Source organism: Oncorhynchus gorbuscha, linkage group LG10, assembly GCF_021184085.1.
Source record: "Oncorhynchus gorbuscha isolate QuinsamMale2020 ecotype Even-year linkage group LG10, OgorEven_v1.0, whole genome shotgun sequence".
Taxonomy (NCBI): Eukaryota; Metazoa; Chordata; class Actinopteri; order Salmoniformes; family Salmonidae; genus Oncorhynchus; species Oncorhynchus gorbuscha.
In genome coordinates, this window is record NC_060182.1 from 37,171,384 (window position 1) to 37,193,052 (window position 21,669).

A 21,669-nucleotide genomic window follows, 5' to 3' on the forward strand; every position below is an offset into this window, starting at 1 on the left:
TTGTTTTCTACATTGTAGAATAATAGTGAAGACTTAAACTAGGAAATAACGCATATGGAATCATGTAGTAACCAAAAAAGTGTTATATAAATATATATTTGAGATTTTTCAAAGTAGCCACACTTTGCCTTGATGACAGCTTTGTACACTCTTGGCATTCTCTCAACCAGCTTCATGAGGTAGTAACCAGGAATTACATTTCAATTAAAAGTTCATTTGTGGAATTTCTTTCCTTCTTAATGCATTTTAGCCAATCAGTTGTGTTGTGACAAGGTAGGGGTGGAATACAGAAGATAGCCATATTTGGTAAAAGACCAAGTCTATATTATGGCAAGAACAGCTCAAATAAGCAAAGAGAAACAACAGAGCATCATTACTTTAAGACATGAAGGTCAGTCAATCCGCAATATTTCAAGAACTTTGAAAGTTTCTTCAAGTGCATTCACAAAAACTATCAAGCACTATGATGAAACTGGCTCTCATGAGGACCGCCACAGGAAAGGAAGATCCAGAGTTACCTCTGCTGCAGAGGATAAGTTCATTAGAGTTACCAGCCTCAGAAACTGCAGCCCAAATAAATGCTTCACAGAGACACATCTCAACATCAACTGTTCAGAGAAGACTGTGTGAAGCAGGCCTTCATGGTCGAATTGCTGCAAAGAATCCACTACTGAAGGACAACAATAAGAAGAAGATGCTTGCTTGGGCAAAGAAACACAAGCAAATGACATTAGACCGGTGGAAATCTGTCCTTTGGTCTGATGAGTCCACATTTGAGATTTTTGGTTCCAACCGCCGTGTCTTTGTGAGACGCAGAGTAGGTGAACAGATAACCTCTGCATGTGTAGTTCCCACCGTGAAGCATGTAGGAGTAGGTGTGATGGTGTGAGGGTGATTTGCTGGTGACACTGTCTATGATTTATTTAGAATTCAAGGCACACTTAACCAGCATGGCTCCCACAGCATTCTGCAGCAATATGCCATCCCTTCTGGCTGGTGCTTAATAGGACTATCATTTGTTTTTCAACAGGACAATGACCCAACACACATCCAGGATGCGTAAGTGCTATTTGACCAAGAAGGAGAGTGATGGGAGTGCTTCTACAGATGACCTGGCCTCCACAATCACCAGACCTCAACCCAATTGAGATGGTTTGGGATGAGTTGGACCGCAGAGTGAAGGAAAAGCAGCCAACAAATGCTTAGCATATGTGGGAACTCCTTCAAGACTGTTGAAAAAACATTCCAGGTGAAGCTGGTTGAGAGAATGCCAAAAGTGTGCAAAGCTATCATCAAGGCAAAAATAAAAAATAATCTAAAATAAAATATATATATTTTGATTTGGTTAACACTTTTTTGGTTATTACATGGTTCCATATGTGTTATTTCATAGTTTTGATGTATTCACTATTATTCTACAGTGTAGAAAATAGTAAAAATAAAGAAAAACCCTTGAATTAGTAGGTTTTTCCACATTTTTGACTGGTACTGTATGTGGAGTTCTGGGTCTGTCGTGTCCAGAGAGCCATTGCCTGAGCGTCTAACACTGGCTTTATGCGAGGTGTTGTGAGGAAAGCAATTTCCATAGAAACTGAGAGGCTGCCTGCCTAATATACCAGTATTAGTGGCTATAAGACTACACAGACTATAATACCTCCACATAGTGAACAACTCTACCTACTTCTTCAGACAAAGAGTATTTTCTGTGAAACCTCAAGATCTTAATTATCTACATGATGGAGCTCAAGATTGTTGCTCTCCCTGGCTCCCTGGACTCGATAAGATGACAACATTTAACAGACCAGACCACTGTCTGTTGTCATAATGCAGCCACACTTTACAGGATCCATAATTCATTGACAAAATGTGTTCCCCCTCCTCGTACTACTTAATCAAAAGGAGGTTTTGGCTGGCCGGCACAGCATTGTCATTTATTGAAAAGGAAAAGGTCAGACAGATGCATCAACATTGCTCACATCTGCTCTGTTCTGCAATCAGTGTCAACCGTGCCACCATTTGTCCTAAGGGGCACAAGCTGGTAATATTGATATAGTATTATATTTAATTATATTATTAATATTGATGTTGTAGAGATGCAGTGTCTTGTTCCTGTAAGTCTCAAAATCTCTCACAGTACATTGATGCCATTATTCTAAAAACAAATTGAACAGCATAACCGGACTGTAAAATGTTTTAGCTATGACAACACAGAACAGAAATGCATTGTGAAATCAGATGGCCTCATATTGATGTACAGTTATAATGCAAACATGATTAATAAACTGAATCCACTTTTTTTATAGCCATGCTAAGCATGCTAAGAAGAAAACACACACACACACACACACACACACACACACACACACACACACACACACACACACACACACACACACACACACACACACACACACACACACACACACACACACACACACACACACACACACACATATATATACAGTATGTATGTTTTTTTTTCTTCTTTTCCCCCACCATGATTGCTTAGCATGGCTATAAAAAAAGTGTATATATGAGAACAGGAACTCAAATTGAGGGGGAATGTTCACATAAAATGTTCACAATTAAGTCGATTTATCTTATGCACAAAACTATCCCCTTTCAATAATGACAGAAACTTGCTCCAATTATTTATGTCCAGTGGTCATAAGGCAATCTATTAGCGTTTCTCTTTTAATGGGAGTTTCCTTTTTCAGTCTGACGGGTCATGCTATTGATTGTGTCCAAGTGATAGACCCCATGAGACCCCCCTCCTTGTCGTATGAATCATCCTGAAATCTCCAGAAAGGTTCATCCGAACATAACCTAATTTCATCCACTATAAATATACCAGAAGCCATCATTTAATACAGTACAGTCATAATAACATCAACAATAACAACAGCTTTCCAAAGAAACAGGTCTGAAAATAAACACCTGTTGATTGCTATTGCTCGATTTCATTGCAGACTCACATAATTGAAAAAATATCAATGCCGTTATACAATATACATGCACAATATTTAGCAACTTTTCAAATAAACAAATCATATTTAGAATGTAGAGAATGGAAGCAGCATCATGTCATGCAATCACTGACATCATCTGATATCAACACGTCTTCTTACCTTTCATTTGTGTCAACTGGGAGTGAAATTATGTCTGTCTTTTGGATGCCCACTTTTCATGAAAGATGTCCTTTCCCTTCTATTTCTCTTCCCTCCTTTTTTCTTGCCTCTACAGTATGTGGCGTAGAGGAAATGCCAGCTGTCACAGGTGGGCAGAGAAACTATTAATTAAATGGCTCTGGCTTTTCACAGAGGGACTAAACAAATCAAAGAAAGACAGTTGACAGGCAGCAACCGTTGCAGCAATTCAGTCAGCACAGCAACATGTGGTTATAAAAAGTATCTCTCAGCTCAGTCGCTGTCCTCCCTCCTTGTGGCTGGAGTTAGAGGCTTTCGCTAAGGGAGAGAGAGAGAGAGAGAGAGAGAGAGAGAGAGAGAGAGAGAGAGAGAGAGAGAGAGAGAGAGAGAGAGAGAGAGAGAGAGAGAGAGAGAGAGAGAGAGAGAGAGAGAGAGAGAGAGAGAGAGAGAGAGAGAGAGAGAGAGAGAGAGAGAAAGAGAGACAGACAGTCCTTTGCAACAGATTAGCATCCCTTTCCCCTACTACCTCTCCTCTTTGCATTTATAGCATCAGCACCATCACTCTCCTTCCCTGCAATCGATGATGCGAGACCCCATTTAGTCCTTTTTGATAGCTGGGGGATCAGACTAGATAGATGAAATGCAGCACCAGGCATGGAGGACTAGTGGGGTGGGGGGGGGGGGGGGCATAAAGCATGTCTCTCTTGCCTCCACCCAGGGCAGGCATCAACCTTCCCACTCACCATCGCTGACAAGTGCTCTGTCTCTGGTTTATTGGAAAGCCTATAATGTTTTTATTCTAATGTGGGTAGTGGGAGTTTAGCTGTCTGCATTGTGGCCACTGTTAGTCTGATCCACCTATAATTTTTTTGCACTGAGGAGGTAACCATGACAATCGATATAGAGTTCTACTGGCATCTTAAAAGACATTTTGGTTGGCATGAGGGAGGGGGTTGTGTGTGGGTGGAGGGTATTGGCTGAAGCTGCATCCGCTCCTCAATTAAATTAGCATAATGCTGGCCATAACCCCCCTCTCTCTTTCCTCTTTTGTGTGTGTGTGTGTGTGTGTATGTGTGTGTGTGTGTGTGTGTGTGTGTGTGTGTGTGTGTGTGTGTGTGTGTGTGTGTGTGTGTGTGTGTGTGTGTGTGTGTGTGTGTGTGTGTGTGTGTGTGTGTGTGTGTGTGTGTGTGTGTGTGTGTGTGTGTGTGTGTGTGTGAGTGATGTGGACTGTCAGGTCTCTTACCTGGCTGGGTCACTTTCATTAGGACCAATCAGGACATATATAGTCTCTTCTCCTCCTACTCAATTTGTCTCAATTTGTCTGGGACGAATCAAAAAGAATAAACCATATCAAATTAGATAGAAATGACATATAATGTATAGCTGTGATATGTTAACGATGAACAAACAATAGTTTAAACTGACAAGTAAAAAATAGCCAACCTTGCTTATCTGATAAAGATTGTATTATTCCAGTCTGTGGTATTGCTCATTTTAAACCACCTCCTAGACAAACACATTTTGGGGTAAAACAAAGTTGATTGGAACTCAGAATTCCACATCCGAGTTTCCATCGGAATGAATGCAGCTGAGCCAGCTGGAGCCGGTGCGCTTCAGCGGTAGCTTCTTTGGCTTGGCAGGCAGCATCTCTTTCGACGCCCAGCTTGATTGCATCGTTTGTGTAGCTAAAACTTCGGAAACTTGGTCTAAAATAATATACATTAAAGGTTAATCATGGCTACTGACTCTTGGGCCCTTGCTGTCGATAAACAGGAAGCTTCGACTGACTCAGTAAGTTGAAATGTATAGGCTAGCAAGTTTAGCTAGCTTTGTACAATTAGCTAGACAGATATATTCTCAGCTTTACGAAAAGTATCTAACTTTATGCTGCTAGTTTGCGAGCCCAGCCAACTGTAACTGGGGCATTGGGGCAATTTGTGGCCGAATTATTACTTTAGCATACCATGTGCTGGTGGTGTTCCACTTACTGACACACCTTTTGAAAGCACTGCCATTGACTGTTGCTGTGTTTGTCATGGATTTGTTGTTGGTAGAATTTGACACTTGCTTGCCAATATTTTATGAGGGCAAGCTTTCATTCTGAGACGAGATATTTGCGTACTAATAAAACATTTTTGTTTCTCTTACCAGTTCGGCTCCTTGGTGATAAGATCTCTAACTCAAGGTGGAGGTGATGCTGCACCTACTAATAAGGCAAAAAAGGGTAAACCACTGATGCCAATCAAACATTTGCTCTTGATATTCTTCTATGTATTGTCCATTACATTTTTGTGATAAAATTATGTGATGAGTTTGTTTTTCTGCTAGGTACCACAAAGCAAGTGGAGAATGACACCAACGTCGAGGGGGAGGAAAAAGGTGTGAATTCTTAGCGTTTATTCTCATCTCCCTGTCATGTCTCCATTCAATTAGTGTCGTCGGACAGGTCATTCACCTGTCACTCTTGTCTTTTAGAGGACAAAGCAGCCCAGTCATTGTTGAATAAGATGATCCACACCAGCCTTGTGAACACTACCAATCAAGTAGAGGTTCTTCAGAGGGATCCCAACTCTCCCCTTTACTCGGTCAAGACATTTGAAGAGCTGAGGCTGTAAGTAATAATAATAATAATAATAAATGCCATTTAGCAGACGAGTGATATCTGATTTCAAATTCACCATTGCTTACACCTCACACGAAGCCTAGATTATACAGTGCATTTCAACCTGAGTTAGGATTTACATTTACATTTAAGTCATTTAGCAGACGCTCTTATCCAGAGCGACTTACAAATTGGTGCATTCACCTTATGACATCCAGTGGAACAACCACTTTACAATAGTGCATCTAAATATTTTAAGGGGGGGGTGAGAAGGATTACTTTATCCTATCCTAGGTATTCCTTAAAGAGGTGGGGTTTCAGGTGTCTCCGGAAGGTGGTGATTGACTCCGCTGTCCTGGCGTCGTGAGGGAGTTTGTTCCACCATTGGGGAGCCAGAGCAGCGAACAGTTTTGACTGAGCTGAGCGGGAACTGTACTTCCTCAGTGGTAGGGAGGCGAGCAGGCCAGAGGTGGATGAACGCAGTGCCCTTATTTGGGTGTAGGGCCTGATCAGAGCCTGGAGGTACTGAGGTGCCGTTCCCCTCACAGCTCCGTAGGCAAGCACCATGGTCTTGTAGCGGATGCGAGCTTCAACTGGAAGCCAGTGGAGAGAGCGGAGGAGTGGGGTGACGTGAGAGAACTTGGGAAGGTTGAACACTAGACGGGCTGCGGCGTTCTGGATGAGTTGTAGGGGTTTAATGGCACAGGCAGGGAGCCCAGCCAACAGCGAGTTGCAGTAATCCAGACGATTTGCAACATTGTTTTTTTTTGTGGCATTTTGTGGTGTTGTTTGGTCAGCCTTTTTATTATATGTTGTCCTTTTTGTGGCCTCGATGCTTTTTTTTGTGTGTGTGTGTACATCCATCTCAGGAAAGATAAGCTGCTGAAGGGAGTGTATGACATGGGCTTCAACAGACCCTCTAAGATCCAGGAGAATGCCCTGCCCATGATGCTGGCAGAGCCGTGAGTACCCATTTATCAATAAGAGGAAATAGCCTAGATATTCTGGACATATGAAGGTGTTGTTGTGATGCGTGTTCTGGGGTTACACATTTCATTTCCACTTTCAGTCAGATGTAGTCAAGCTAGTTGTTAACCATTGTCTATGTACACAGTAATATAGTTGTTTGATTAAATTTTTTTATGTGAAATTAATGGAATCTACCTTCTTTTAGTCCCCCATTAATCTCTCTTCAGCGTGTATTATCCCTCTGGTTCCAGACCTCAGAACCTGATTGCCCAATCACAGTCCGGTACAGGTAAAACAGCTGCCTTCGTGCTGGCCATGCTCAGCCATGTCGACCCAACTAACAAATGGGCACAGGTGAGTGGCATCTCCAACTTTAGCAATGCTATGGTCCATTAGCATTAGTCAGGCTATGAGAGTGGTTAGACCTCAAGAGGTCAGGTAATCAGTAAGGTCAGAAAGAGTTTGCTCTTTCGGTGGATGTTTATGGGTTGTTTTATTAAGAGCACCTACAGATCAGAGTTACAGGAAATTGTCTTAGTTTAGAGAACATCTATCACAATGTGTTGTTTTTGTTGATTTTGTAGATGGAAACCTCTTATTACTGAAATGTCTTATTTTGCCCCCTCAGTGTCTTTGCATTGCCCCAACGTACGAGCTAGCTTTGCAGACTGGTAAAGTCATTGAGCAGATGGGGAAATTCTATCCTGAGGTCAAATTGGCATATGCCATTCGTGGCAATAAATGTAAGTCTCAAAACATTCCTACTTTGTATTTATTTTGAATACAACCTGTAATGTTTGGGTGCCTAATTTCACTAGGGAAATGGTAGGCCTATGCTGTCAAAGGCCGGGGCTCTCACAAATTTCATGTCGAAAGCATAACTGTCAATGAAGAAAATGCCACACGTGTATTATAGAGTTGATGTTCTGTAAATATAAGATGCTGATGAAAAGCATCATTGTAACAATATCATTAACTGTCCTGTTTGTCTCTGGGTGTTGAGCAGTGGACCGAGGGGCGAAGCTTCAGGAGCAGATTGTCATCGGGACACCTGGCACGGTCTTGGACTGGTGCTCCAAACTGAAGATCATCAACCCCAAGAAGATCAGCGTCTTTGTCCTGGATGAGGCTGATGTCATGATCGCCACACAGGGTCACCAGGACCAGAGCATCCGGATCCAAAGGTGAGTTTTCCATATAGAAAGTTGTAAATGCACAGTACTCTCATCTATCAGAACTTAAGTGTTGCGAGACAAGTTCATCTTGCAGGCCAGTAATCACGAGTGCTGCCATTTAACTTTGTTTACAGACACCTGTAAAAGGGCTCTTAGTGACCGCTGATGATTTTCAGATGCTATTCGACTCAATAACAGCGTAACAGTTTAGTTATCTAAGGACATTTCTTTCCCCCATTCAGAATGTTGCCAAAGGAATGTCAGATGCTGCTGTTCTCTGCCACCTTTGAGGACTCTGTGTGGAAGTTTGCTGAGAGGGTTGTGCCAGACTCCAACATCATCAAGCTGAAACGTGAAGAGGAGACTCTGGACACCATCAAGCAGTATTACGTGCTTTGCAGCGACAAGGAGGAAAAGTTTACAGCACTCTGTAATATCTACGGCGCCATCACCATCGCCCAAGCTATGATCTTCTGTCACGTGAGTATCCTCAACTTATCCTAGGATTGAAGGAATTCTCTTAGGGATTTGATTTGATACGGTACATAAACTAATGAAGTAAAGAAATAAAGTAGACTTCTTTGCCTCTAGACCCGAAGGACAGCTGGCTGGCTGGCTGCAGAGCTGACCAAGGAGGGCCATGTGGTGGCGCTGCTGAGTGGGGAGATGACTGTGGAACAGAGAGCGACCATCATCGAACGCTTCAGGGAGGGCAAGGAGAAGGTCCTGGTGACCACCAACGTATGCTCCAGAGGTATAAAGACTGTCATTGAAAGCTAGATTAATGGTACCATTTATCCCAAGTAGGAGGGTGAGTGAGTGTTTAATTCATTTTTAATTATATATATATTTTTTTATATTTTTTAAAATATTGAATAGGCCTAAGGGCGGGCATGTTTTTTTTCTCTCTTTCTATTGATAGGCATTGATGTTGAACAAGTTTCTGTGGTGATAAATTTTGACCTGCCCATGGACAAAGACGGAAACGCCGACAACGAGACATACCTTCACCGGATTGGTCGCACAGGACGTTTCGGCAAGAGGGGCCTTGCAGTCAATATGATTGACAGCAAACACAGCATGAACATTCTCAACCAAATCGAGGAACATTTCAGTACGTCACTCTGTTTCTAGAAGTCTTCACAAGGTTGTACATTTTGATCTATAAGACAATGTTCTAATAATTTCCTTCTTTTTTTTCCCATAGATAAGAAGATCAACAAGCTTGACACTGATGATCTCGATGAAATCGAGAAAATCAGCAACTAGATGCTGCTAACCTTGATCACTAATAATTTAATGAACTATTTATGCGGTTTGGACTATTAACTCATTTGGGCTTTTGGACTTGTCACTTTAAGGATTTATTTGAATGTTTACATTAAATTACAGCTGTTAGCCATGCCTTAAATGCGAAGCATTTTCAGGACAATAGTTCATACCAAAGAGAGGTCATGGCTAGGAGGGATGTCAAAAATTGACATTTTTTGTATTTTAGCGAACCCTAACCCTTTTCCTAACATTAACCTAATTCTCATAACCTTCAATGAAAAGTAAAATCTGACAAAAGCAGGATACCTTCATTGATACTATTAGCATTATGGTTGGTGTTCAGTTGATATATATATTTTTATTTTTATTGAGTGGTTGCACTAAACTAATATTTTACCCTCTAGATCTTGAAGTCTCTCTGAGGCATGTATAGGTAGCCATTGGTTGTTAGCAATATACAATATATTGAATCAAACAAGACTTTGCAATTGTTAGAATGGGGGAAGTTTGCTGTGCTGATTGGTCTTAAAAACCCTTTTCTTATAGAATGATACTAGTGGAAGGTAATGTGATTTGAAGTTGAGCAAATGGGAAGTAGTACCCAAACTGGAGAAATGTCCATTCCTTATTAATGAGAAGGCAGGCAACTCATGATCAGTCTAGACTAACAATCCTCAAGTGATATAAAGCATTTCAGGATCACAACACTAAATACATTCTTGATTGTTTAGATGTGTGCCTCACAATAATCCAAAGATTCCATTGTAGTAATACTGCAAGTATTGGAGCAGTTGCTCCCTCTTATTTAATTTTTTTCCCCAATAGGTTCTGCAAATCTCTATTGCAGGAGGTTGTTTCAGTGGAAACAAGTTTTGTTCAGTCACATTCAAGCTTATTCTGTCACCTGACAGAAGTTGGTCACTTTTACCAAGTAAAATAATATTGTATGGAATATACCTAAGTGGTTAGGAATAAATATTAGATCTATTTCAAGAGGTAAAGCTTTATTGAGCAAAACACCATTGAATTGTTTTTCTACCTCCAGTGAATATGATTTATATTTGGACTGCTTGAACTAAACAAGAGTTTAGTGTTTACCTTGGCTATGAAAGCTAAAATAGCCTCTGCTGAATCTCTTCTCTTCTACTTTCTGCACTTTTTTTGGTTTTATCATTTCTAAATGGTGATTGTAATAAAGATTACTTACCTAAAGTATGTCTGTCTGGGCTTATTTTGTGGCACAGTGGCTGTGAGAAAAGGCTATTTTAATTTTATTTTTTAAAACCTTAAACGCAAAACACACCTTCCTAAGCTCCTCTTTACAATGGAAACAAGCACTCTCCTCTAAAAACATATGGCTTCATTGTTAATATAATATATAGGCCTACTTGTCATAACTTTAATGTTTGTTGTTATACTGTGTCATCCATCTTGAGTTCAGGCAGAGTCCATATCCTCCTGAAAGATGCACAGTACTGATCTATTTAAGATGCCACATTGGGCCAAAGTCATGTTCAGGTCTGTGAATGTCCTTCGGAGGGGTCTATCCACAACACTCTTAATGTAGCCATCCACGATCTCAATGTAACCATGCTCATATCTGGCCCCATACCTGGCCTCTGCACTGGCAAGCACCGTCAGTAGGGTGTCTGTGGGTAGGAAGTGGTACTCAAACCTCCTACCACACGGAGCCCGGATGGCAAGGAGTAAGCTCAAAGGATCAGGAGTGCCAGGGGAGAATACTGATGGGTTTTCTGCCTCTGGGGTTGTGGCCATCACGCTGAGGTTGGGAGTGGGGCAGACCTTGCAAAGCACCTCTGACACGTTGCCTATCTCCGGGTTGCTCTGGGATTCTGCTCGGGTCCTCACTGAGGACAGCTGCTGCTCCCCGTGCCCTTGCCGAGCCTGGACAATGAGGCTGTCGGACAGACTGAGCTTGGATGTCTTCTCCTCCATGCCCCTCAAAGAGATACCCTCCTCTGACGTCTTCTTCTCAATAGAGGGGAGGGGCTTGTATTTGTTCCAAGGGAAGGGAAGAGAGGGTACCTTGGGAACAGTATCTAGGTAGTCTGGGTCTTGTTTCACGCTCAGCTGGCTGCTCTGCCTGAAGAGGGATTGAGAGCGGGAGCGGAGGCAACGATCTGACCTGTCGTAGCCCATTGAAGGAGGCTTCGGGATCAGTGGTGTGTTGTGGAAGCTGTCAGCCACATCCATGTTTGGCGTGTGGCTCAGGTTGGGTCGACTACGCCCTTTCGAGGACTTTGGCCTGGTCAAATGCATTCTCCACAGCAGTCGAATGTTTTAGATGTGACTCAACTCTAAAAGATGGGAGATAAGAGAGAACTGAAATATAAATGTAATAGCTATTCTGTGACATTCTCTGTCTCATCATAGTCACTGTGTGAATGGCATTCTTGCTGAGAGCCTCTGGGTGTGCAGGCTTTTGTTACTACATCCCTGCTGAAAGTTGTTACTGTCTGCTCATCAGGGTTGGCTCAAAAGTCTTCATACCCAGTAGCTGTTAAGGAGACTCGCCACCCTTTTTGAGAGCACTGGCCAGCTTGAAAGTGTACTAATCTTGAAATGCCAAATGACAGAAAATGTCTTCCATTTGATTTCCTTGTTGATCAGTTAACGTTACCAAATTAACGTTAGGTAACTAAACTGTCCGATCCAAGTAGGTGACAAAGAGGGAATATACTTGCCACTAGAATTACAGATAGTGCACGATAAGAATACTAACAAGCATATGCAGCATACCTTGCATTTCAGCTGATAGATCAGTCTCTTTCTTTGCTTGTCAACACTCGAGGGAAGTTTTCAAGCTTTTTCAGCAGGCAGCGTAACTCAAGTTAACGATACAGCTATGGTTACCTTGACAACACTGCTAGCCTCACACAGCAACAAAGCTGCCCCCTGGTGCAAGTCAAGGAGCGTGCAGCATCAGTCGTATCTATTCCATTTCTAATCACACTGCTCCAGACTAGGGTTGCAAGATTTCAGGAACTTTCAATAAATTCCCTGGTTCTCGTAAATCCTGAGTAGACGATCCTATTTCCGTATCTCCTGTTTATTCCCTCTGGATTTAGGGAATCCTCCAATCGAGACTTTGGGGATACCAGAGAATTTATTGAAAGTTCCTGTAATTTTGGAACTGTACTCCAGACAGAGATGTTTTGCATTATGCAAATTGTATTTGAAACATTGCACTAGATTTAACGCTAATATCCATCTTCATTCTTAGGTTATATAACACCATGACACAATTATGAAGAAACATAAATCATTGCAGAAATAGAACAAAGACAAAGTCTAGACTTATCAGGTCTCTGTGTTTAATTTATAATTTCATTCATAGTCCACAGAAAAAAATGAAAAACTGTAAGATTAAGTGGTACATATTTTAAACAATAAACAAGGCAACAATAAACGTCATCCACCCCCCTTGGGCCAATCAGTGTAATTTTGTAAATAACAGACTTCTAAGGCAAAACCAGAGGAGGCTCCTCAGAGGATGAACGGGAAGACCATCCTCCTCAGTGAATTTCAGAAAAATGTAAATTGTAAAACATTTAAAACGTTATCATTTTTAGATAAAACCATACTAAATATAATCACATCACCAAATAATTGATTAAAACATTATTTTGCAAAAGTCTACAGTAGCCTCAACAGTACTCTGTAGGATAGTACCATGGTGTAGCCGGGGGACAGCTAGCTTCCGTGCTCCTCTGGGTACATTTGACTTCAGTACAAAACCTAGGAGGCTCATGGTTCTCACCCCCTTCCATAGACTTACACAGTAATTATGACAACTCCCAGAGGACATCCACCAGCCTATCAGAGCTCTTGCAGCATGAACTGACATGTCCACCCAATCAAAGGATCAGATAATGAATCTAGTACTGAAAGCATAAGCTACAGCTAGCTAGCACTGCAGTGTATGCAATGGGGTGAGTAATTAAATCAGAGAAAGACAATAGTTGGAACAGTTTTGATCAAATTAAGGGGAAGCAAGAGAAAAATAGAGATTGTTATTTTTCCCCACTTTCAGAATCACTTACTTTGCTAGCAAATTCAGCTGGCTAGTTTAGCCTACTGAAACACCCTGCTCAAACAGAGTGATGCTATGTTAGCTAGCTGGCTATGACTTTCCAACCTAACACTGGAACTCCTCAAAGTTGTTTTTAAAAACTTTTCTCCAAGGTTTTTCCAAGGTAAGCTTTTGGTATTACTAATTTATTGCCATTGGGGCCTCGTTGACGTAACTGCTCACTGACCGTACACTGTAGCGTTACTGCCTGCCGGGTTTACAAACGCGTTAGTTCTATTATCTATGCAGACTATGACATTACTTTAGCTAATATGGTGACAATGATGTAGGCTGTGTGTAGCGGTTTGGCTTACAAAGGTGTTTTCCGCCTGGTCACATACAGCGGATTGTTGTGGACTTCAATGCACAACACAAGGGAAGAGGTGAGAGGAGGAGAGATGCGAAAAGGAATACAACGTGGCTGTTATGAAAGTGATGTGTTTACACATTATCAGGAGTGTATTCATTCAGCCAATTCTGTTGAAAAACGTGTCTTAAATGGAAGCAAATGGAACAAACAGGGATAAACATACCTGAATTTGTCCAATAGAAACTCGTTTGCAACTGTTGGACTAATTATGACACCCTATGTCTCTCGACCTGTGTGCACCTACATTGTAAACTTTCATTCATAGGCTAGGTTGAAGCAACCTCATGATGGGTATAGGGAAATTTGAGTATCATGTAGTAGTCTAAACCTATCGCTGTTACATTGAACTAGGTGAATGGAATATGAATTAGTCATCCAATATCCTGTAATAGAAATAAGTCCATACTCATGAAAAACATTTGTCCTCCCTCATCTTAAACGGCACTGACCTCCATTGGGAAAGACTCATCATTCACCCAAGTTTCCTCAAAAATCAGCCAGTGGTATCTGATAGTGGTGCACGATTCAGAAGTTTGTTCAGCTGTTTACGTACCTACCCACAATTGCTAATAACCCATCTGCAACCACTGACTATGTGTTAAAGTGAAAATCTGAGGCCCGCACCCGACCCTAACCAGCAAATATAGAAGATGCCCTGTAGGCTACAGTCAGACCACAGAATACATTTTTGACAGGAGGTGGAGGATTTTTGTGTGTGCCTAATTTAGTTATGTTCCAGCTTATAATTTCAGACATTTTGGTAGGCTATTTGTTAGGTAACTTGTCTATACTTAGATAGGCCTACATGCAACCTCTCTTCTGTCATTATATGTTGCCCTAGAACACTAAGGGTGAGTTGGTAAATTCACTCTGGCTATCTACTAAGATTTCAGAGCACTACTCTGAGTATGCCTGAGTGCAGAATAACTGATTAATTTAAGAATGCACAACTTCAGTTGAATATGATCAGTCTCTTCCAAATAAAGATTACAGTTTTGAAACTGCAGTAAAGTTTAGTAACTAGCTGACTGTGGTATTTTGGATGCAGTAATAACTGCAATACACTGCACTGTAACTGCAGATACACTGGACGCAGTATTTGCAACATACTGCAGTTATACAGCAATCTTTTTTTGTAAGGGGTGTCAGTAAACGTCAGCAAAACAAACGTAATTAAATTGTTGCCAGCAGCACAATTAGTCACCAATGCTCTAGATAACATGAAAACAGCCTAACCAGCTCTGCAAGGGCTAAGTAAAATGGTCAGAATGAGGTGTTCTCATTTGTGTCTGGAAGTAGGTTAGCAAGCTAACCAACTTTAGCCAGTTAGATTGGGTGCCGTTGTGAGGTCAGAATGCTTGGATCAACCCTGCTTCTTGGCCAGAGCGTTCAGTGTGCACGCTGAACACTCAGAGGGAAGCGCTCTGAATTTGTGAACCGACTATCTGACAATGCTCTGAATTTAAGATCGCACTCTGGCACTGCCAGTGAATTTACAAACACACCCTAAATAAACCCTTGCTCACCAGAATTGTATAAATGATAGAATGATTGCTTGAATTTAGTTGACAACGGTAAAGTTCTCCCTGTCATCTCTGCTTCTTACACAGAGCAGAGACATTTAGGGACCGGGGAGAAAATGCAAGAACAAAAAAAAAAATGGGAAAGATTTACTGTGCAGAATGTCCAAATGACATCAGTTTAACCAGTTGTAAGGAAATAGAAAGCTGTGAAAACAACCCAACATGTTTCTGATAAGATTTCCATTCGACTTAGTATTTCAACCACATAAAATATACATCCATCAGCTTTTATGATGCTGATAAAGATGGCACCTCTACAGACTTCACATTTGCATTCTCTCAAGACACTGAACTAAACCAATCATATTTCTCCACTCCTGTTCCCGAGTCAAAGTTTACACTTGGTGTATCAGTTTACTTCAAAAAATGCTTAATTCTGCAGGAGTTAATATTAAGACTACATGAAAGGTTACAGACCTACAGTCAGTCTCAGGTTTTCAGTTTCCATTTAACCCATTTGAACAATGGGCTGCAGTTCCTTTGTCACACGCCATCTGGATAATCAGTGTAATTTTGTAAATGCCTGATTTCTATGGCAAGACGCATCATTCCACAAAATTGCTGTCGATTTGTCCAAATTGGGCCAGTGCGGTCCGAGATATCACGTGTGACGAACAAACGTACTAATGGACAGAGACAGATCCACCGTCCCCTTCCCAATTTCATTGTGGGGCGACAATTATGGACATGTATATCTTTAGATTAGACAAGACCGACATACAACCTAAAAATATGCTATTGCATTTGCAATGAATACATACTCTTCCTGTAATACAAAACCTACTTTGAGCGCTAAAAACTGATGCATGCTTAAACAAATTAAGGAGAGACTGAAATGCAAAGAGATGAGTTGCACAAAAACAGCACTAAATGCCATAGAAATCCCATTTCACAATTCTAATTAGAAATAAATACATGTGTAATGCTGCCTTATTACATAATAATGTAATGTACATACATTAATACACCCATCTCTATACACCAGAAATTGTCACCAAGAAACAATAAGGAGCAGCACAGCTTGCCAGCATTGATGTGCTGGTTGGACTACGAGGCCTACAGTAGCCTGGTGGTCTCCAATCTATTTATGCTGTCTTGACAACTCTTATAAACAATTCCATTGGAGTTGGCAAGATGACACACACAGATCTGGGACCACCAGGCAACTACTACTACATTACTTCCTGCCTACTAGGGCAAGTCCAATATATTGTTCTGGGCATAGAGGTCCTCTGTCACTTGGTACACCTCAGAGATGAGCGGCAGGGCATCCCCTAGCATGGCCACTACCTGCTCTGGGGTACCTACATTCATCACATCAAAGAACGTAGCACGCCCTGGGAGAGCCCAGAAAGCTGTACCAGCAGCCTTGCGGATGATCCATGCATGGTGTTGGGAGAGGGACTCATTATAGGCCTCAGAGCACATGACAGAGGTCTTGCTTTCCTCAGTGCTGGTGCGCAGCCGTTCGAGAAATAGCTCCAGCCAGCGCAGGGCACGGTGCAGCCTCAGAAGGGTGCGGCAGCCGGACTCGGGGAAGCTGCCTCTCTTAGTCAGGTCCACCATTTGGTTGTCCAGTTCGTATTTGACCATAGACTGGACAGTGACGTAGTGGGCCCCATTCTCACCGTTCAGATGGTTGATCAGGATTTGGATCTTGTTGACAGCATCCTTGGCGATGAAGGAGAACACACTCCCCAGGCTGTTCATGAATCTGGATACAAAGGACATTAAACACATTTAATACAACACAAGTTTTTTTATTGGAAGAGTCTTCAAATATTTCATTATACTAAATGGCTCTATATATTGTTTTATTTGACCTTTATTTAACCAGGTAGGCAAGTTGAGAACAAGTTCTCATTTACAATTGCAACCTGGCCAAGATAAAGCAAAGCAGTTCCACAGGTACAACAACACAGAGTTACACATGGAGTAAAACAAACATACAGTCAATAATACAGTAGAAAAATAAGTCTATATACAATGTGAGCAAATTAGTTGAGATAAGGGAGGTAAAGACAAAATAAGGCTATGGTGTCGAAGTAAATACAACATAGCAAGTTTAAAAAATAATAATAATAAATAAACACGAATGGTAGATTTGCAGTGGAAGAATGTGCAAAGTAGAGATAGAAATAATGGGGTGCAAAGGAGCAAAATAAATCAATACAGTAGGGGGAGAGGTAGTTGTTTGGGCTAAATTATAGATGGGCTATGTACAGGTGCAGTAATCTGTGAGCTGCTCTGACAGCTGGTGCTTAAAGCTAGTGAGGGGGATAAGTGTTTCCAGTTTCAGAGATTTTTTCAGTTCGTTCCAGCAGAGAACTGGAAGGAGAGGCGGCCAAAGTAAAAATTGGTTTTGGGGGTGACCAGAGATATACCTGCTGGAGCGCGTGCTACAGGTGGGTGCTTCTATGGTGACCAGCGAGGTGAGATAAGGGGGGACTTCACCTAGCAGGGTCTTGTAGATGACCTGGAGCCAGTGGGTTTGGCGACGAGTATGAAGCGAGGGCCAGCCAACGAGAGCGTACAGGTCGCAGTGGTGGGTAGTATATGGGGCTTTGGTGACAAAACGGATGGCACTGTGATAAGACTGCATCCAATTTGTTGAGTAGGGTATTGGAGGCCATTTTGTAAATTACGTCGCTGAAGTCGAGGATCGGTAGGATGGTCAGTTTTACTCATGGCAGCATGAGTGAAGGAGGCTTTGTTGCAAAATATTAAGCCAATTCTAGATTTAACTTTGGATTGGAGATGTTTGATGTGAGTCTGGAAGGACTAACCAGTCTAACCAGACAACTAGGTATTTGTAGTTGTCCACATATTCTAAGTCAGAACCGTCCAGAGTAGTGATGTTGGACGGGCGGGCAGGTGCAGGCAGCGATTGGTTGAAGAGCATGCGCATAGTTTTACTTGTATTTAAGAGCAATTGGAGGCCACGGAAGGAGAGTTGTATGGCATTGAAGCTCATCTGGAGGGTTGTTAACACAGAGTCCAAAGAAGGGCCAGAAGTATACAGAATTGTGTCATCTGCGTAGAGGTGGATCAGAGACTCACCAGCAGCAAGAGCAACATCATTGATGTATACAGAGAAGAGAGTCGGTCCAAAAATTGAACCCTGTGGTACCCCCATAGAAACTGCCAGAGGCCCGGACAACAGGCCTCCGATTTGACACACTGAACTCTATCAGAGAAATAGTTGGTGAACCAAGCGAGGCAATCATTTGAGAAACTAAGGCTATCGAGTCTGCCGATGAGGATGTGGTGATTGACAGAGTCGAAAGCCTTGGCCAGGTCAATGAATACGGCTGCACAGTATTGTTTCTTATCAATGGCGGTTAAGATATCGTTTAGGACCTTGAGCGTGGCTGAGGTGCACCCATGACCAGCTCTGAAACCAGATTGCATAGAAGGTATGGTGGGAATCGAAATGGTCAGTAATCTTTTTGTTGACTTGGCTTTCGAAGACCTTAGAAAGGCAGGGTAGGATAGATATAGGTCTGTAGCAGTTTGGGTCAAGAGTATCCCCCCCTTTGAAGAGGGGGATAACCGCAGCTGCTTTCCAATCTTTGGGAATCTCAGACGACACAAAAGAGAGGTTGAACAGGCTAGTAAATAGGGGTTGCAACAATTTCGGCAGATCATTTTTAGAAAGAAAGGGTCCAGATTGTCTAGCCCGGCTGATTTGTAGGGGTCCAGATTTTGCAGCTCTTTCAGAACATCAGCTGACTGGATTTGGGAGAAGGCTTGGGTGAGTTGCTGTGGGGGGTGCAGTGCTGTTTACCGGGGTAGGGGTAGTCAGGTGTAAAGCATAGCCAGTCGTAGTAAAATGCTTATTGAAATTCTCAATTATAGTGGATTTATCGGTGGTGACAGTGTTTCCTATCCTCATATTGAGACAACCAGAATAATTTCAGGGGTTGACATCAAGGAACCATTAAGATCAGTACTGGGATTTTGTATTTGTGTTGCTATCAGTAAATAAAAAAATCTCAGTGCAGGCTCAACTTGCCCGGGTTGGCTGACATCACGAAAATTATGAGTGCGCATTGATGTGGCATGCGTTCTTATGATTCTGAATGGTCAGATGGCAAACATCAATGACAAAAAGCTGCCATGTGGGAAATAGTAGATGGCTCATTTCAGCTCGTAGCTTATTATTGATACCATGTCTTGTTTTGACTGATGTCATGTATATGCCAATATGGCTCAAATTTGCTAGCTAGCTAACCGACAACTGTAAAGATATTTGAAAAACAACTGCTCATTGTCAAAATGTGTGTTTTCAATAAACATTTGGAGACTAAATACAGTTTACATGTTATCAAGTCTACGCCAACCCTGTCTGTTACAACCAACCTGTCTATAAATACCATACATTGTCTGTCTTTCACTTAAACAATGGTGAGGGTCCAGAAAGATCAGTTTTAGGCTAATGGAATTCTTTGCAGTTTGGTTATTTTGTCTTTTTTTAAATTAACATGCACAATGGTGCAATCTCAGAGCAGGCTCAACTTGTGCGACTACTACCTTCACTTGCCCCAGGCAATAGGGCAACACTTAAAGCTAGAGTCCTTAGTTGCTACATCCATTTTTTTAAATATATAATTAATTAACGATATATACCCATTGATTATTGAAGAATATAACGTATAAATGCCTCCTGAGCTTAAGTTCAACTGTTGTACGCCATCAGAACCTAAACATGAGCTAGTTTTTATTTATTTGTAAACAATGTAAACAAACACTGTAGCTATATGCCCAAAACATAGTTGAATCTATCATTTTGATATCAGGGATGGCCAGTCCTTGCATAAATAGCTCTTTCTACGAATTTGATTGTGGTAACATTTCTCCCGGCCAATCTCTCAGCATTTTATCAAAACAAAGGTGGGGTAATGCTTTGTTATTGTTTCAACTAAGGATTCCAACTTTAATGTTAATCCCTGTAATGTACATAGCAGATTTGCTTTTAGTATATATAACTAGATTATGTGCACTCAATGATTTGCCAGCTGTTTGTTTAATGTTAGCCCAGGGCTACCTAGTTAGCTAAGAATCTAGGCTAGCATAGATTTAAACGACTTACCTTACAAGACCAAGCCATCCTGCTACATAATGTTCGAGGAATACTTCTTTGTTTTCAGATAGGCATGACTTAAAGGTGTCAAGAACCTCTTGTAAAGTGAATTTCGGGTCCTCTACTGCAACAGAATCGGCCATGGCTACACGGAAGTACTATACGTCGAAAAATGATATAAATGAGTGCAGCAATTTTACAATATTGTTTACTTGCCAATACAGATCTTCATATGAATGTTTTATATTCAACCTGTGGGCATCCTTAATAACCTGTTATTATTAGAATTGCTAACAAATGAACTGCATTCTGATAATATCGTACTTGCGAACTCTGTCGTCCCACGGAAGTAACGTTACTAGCTAGGTTTCCACTAGCTTCTAGCAACAAGTCAGATTCCACAGCCACAAAATAGCAAAAAATGCAATAACAAAAACAACGTATACGGTTAGCAGTGTGCTTATGGTTAGGTTTAAAATCACATTTTAAAAAGAGAAATTGTAATAATGTGCGGAGTTTATGAAGCTATTGAAGACCAAAACACTGCGAACGGCCCTGCGCAGGTCCGAAGTTCGTGAGTACTACAGTGCAGTTGCACATCCTCGTCAATTGGTGTCGATAACGATGGGTGAAGCGCGTTGGAACAAACAGTATAAACACAGATAAGCTAATGAGACCATCTTTGGTGTAAGGGCCACTGCTAGCTAACAACAACACACGCTGCTAACCCATCTTTCTAAAACAAAACTGCTTCTTGCAGCCATCTAGCGAGCTAAATACTTTTTTTGCAGGGAAAGCTTTGTCCATAATTTAGCCGCTAGGGTTAACTAGTAGCTGGCAAATCAGTCTACATTAGCTAGCTAGTCCGCTACTTTTCGACCCATTCTAGTTTGAACACCCGGCCAGGATGCCTAAGATACGTGACACCACTGGTTAAATCGAAAATTCTTCAAAATACAGAAATGTAGCTAGCCACGAACTTTAGAGCACATTGTTTACCGCTAGATTAGCTAACTCTCCTATAGCCTGTGATTCCACCAACGTTTCTAAGCCGTCTTTGATTTCACACTCATTCGAAAGAGACATCTGCTAGAACACAGATAATATTTTATATTGACCAGATACTCTAGTGGCCGCTCTCTACTTCTTAGCTGAGCTTTAACGGCGGTTGGCATCCAATAAAATGTTGCATTACCGCCACCTGCTAGACTGGAGTACAACTCCCTTATACTTTGAATGAAAAAATAAGTAAATACCCTACCATCTAACACTACTCACAAAAAAATACAAAATTACACCACCCTACTCCACTTTAAATCTATTTAGTCCTACCTCAGGCCAACAACCTGAAAGGATGGGACCACCACATAACACAC

The 21,669-nt window shown here is 41.5% G+C and overlaps 4 protein-coding genes across 7 annotated transcripts in view; 1 reads left to right on the forward strand and 3 right to left on the reverse strand.

The window, feature by feature from the left end:
- Positions 1–3,417, reverse strand: part of vwa5b1 (von Willebrand factor A domain containing 5B1) — a 44,772-nt gene extending 41,355 nt beyond the window's left edge. Inside the window, exon 1 of the mRNA XM_046367662.1 lies at positions 3,129–3,417. The gene's annotated coding sequence lies outside the window, so the exon portion shown is untranslated. The remainder of the gene's footprint in view (positions 1–3,128) is intronic.
- Positions 3,418–4,664: 1,247 nt separating this feature from the next.
- On the forward strand, positions 4,665–10,379 carry LOC124046001 (ATP-dependent RNA helicase DDX19A-like). Of its 2 annotated transcripts, none has more exons than XM_046365885.1 (12): positions 4,665–4,937; positions 5,298–5,370; positions 5,475–5,525; positions 5,622–5,757; positions 6,618–6,710; positions 6,945–7,071; positions 7,346–7,460; positions 7,724–7,901; positions 8,135–8,372; positions 8,484–8,646; positions 8,815–9,006; positions 9,100–10,379. In XM_046365885.1, exons 1-12 carry the CDS (start codon positions 4,881–4,883, stop codon positions 9,159–9,161), a joined length of 1,485 nt encoding a protein of 494 aa, XP_046221841.1. In that variant the 5' UTR covers positions 4,665–4,880; the 3' UTR covers positions 9,162–10,379. The 2 variants fall into 2 exon arrangements, with proteins under 2 accessions (XP_046221841.1, XP_046221842.1); XM_046365886.1 differs by having other exon boundaries at positions 4,667–4,937; positions 6,969–7,071.
- ubxn10 (UBX domain protein 10) lies at positions 9,738–12,029 on the reverse strand. Its single transcript, XM_046365887.1, has 2 exons — positions 11,925–12,029; positions 9,738–11,482 (listed from the first exon to the last, which is right to left on the reverse strand). The coding sequence occupies exon 2, from the start codon at positions 11,442–11,444 to the stop codon at positions 10,602–10,604; it is 843 nt and encodes a 280-aa protein (XP_046221843.1). The 5' UTR covers positions 11,445–11,482; positions 11,925–12,029; the 3' UTR covers positions 9,738–10,601.
- Positions 12,030–15,283: 3,254 nt separating this feature from the next.
- LOC124046003 (ceramide-1-phosphate transfer protein) lies at positions 15,284–21,430 on the reverse strand. 3 transcript variants are annotated; one of them, XM_046365890.1, is made up of 4 exons: positions 21,293–21,369; positions 20,618–20,670; positions 20,303–20,451; positions 15,284–16,924 (listed from the first exon to the last, which is right to left on the reverse strand). In XM_046365890.1, the coding sequence occupies exons 3-4, from the start codon at positions 20,434–20,436 to the stop codon at positions 16,402–16,404; spliced, it is 657 nt and encodes a 218-aa protein (XP_046221846.1). In that variant the 5' UTR covers positions 20,437–20,451; positions 20,618–20,670; positions 21,293–21,369; the 3' UTR covers positions 15,284–16,401. The 3 variants fall into 3 exon arrangements, with proteins under 3 accessions (XP_046221846.1, XP_046221844.1, XP_046221845.1); XM_046365888.1 differs by lacking the exon at positions 20,618–20,670 and having other exon boundaries at positions 21,293–21,430; XM_046365889.1 differs by having other exon boundaries at positions 20,618–21,417.
- Between the last annotated feature and the right edge of the window lie 239 nt (positions 21,431–21,669).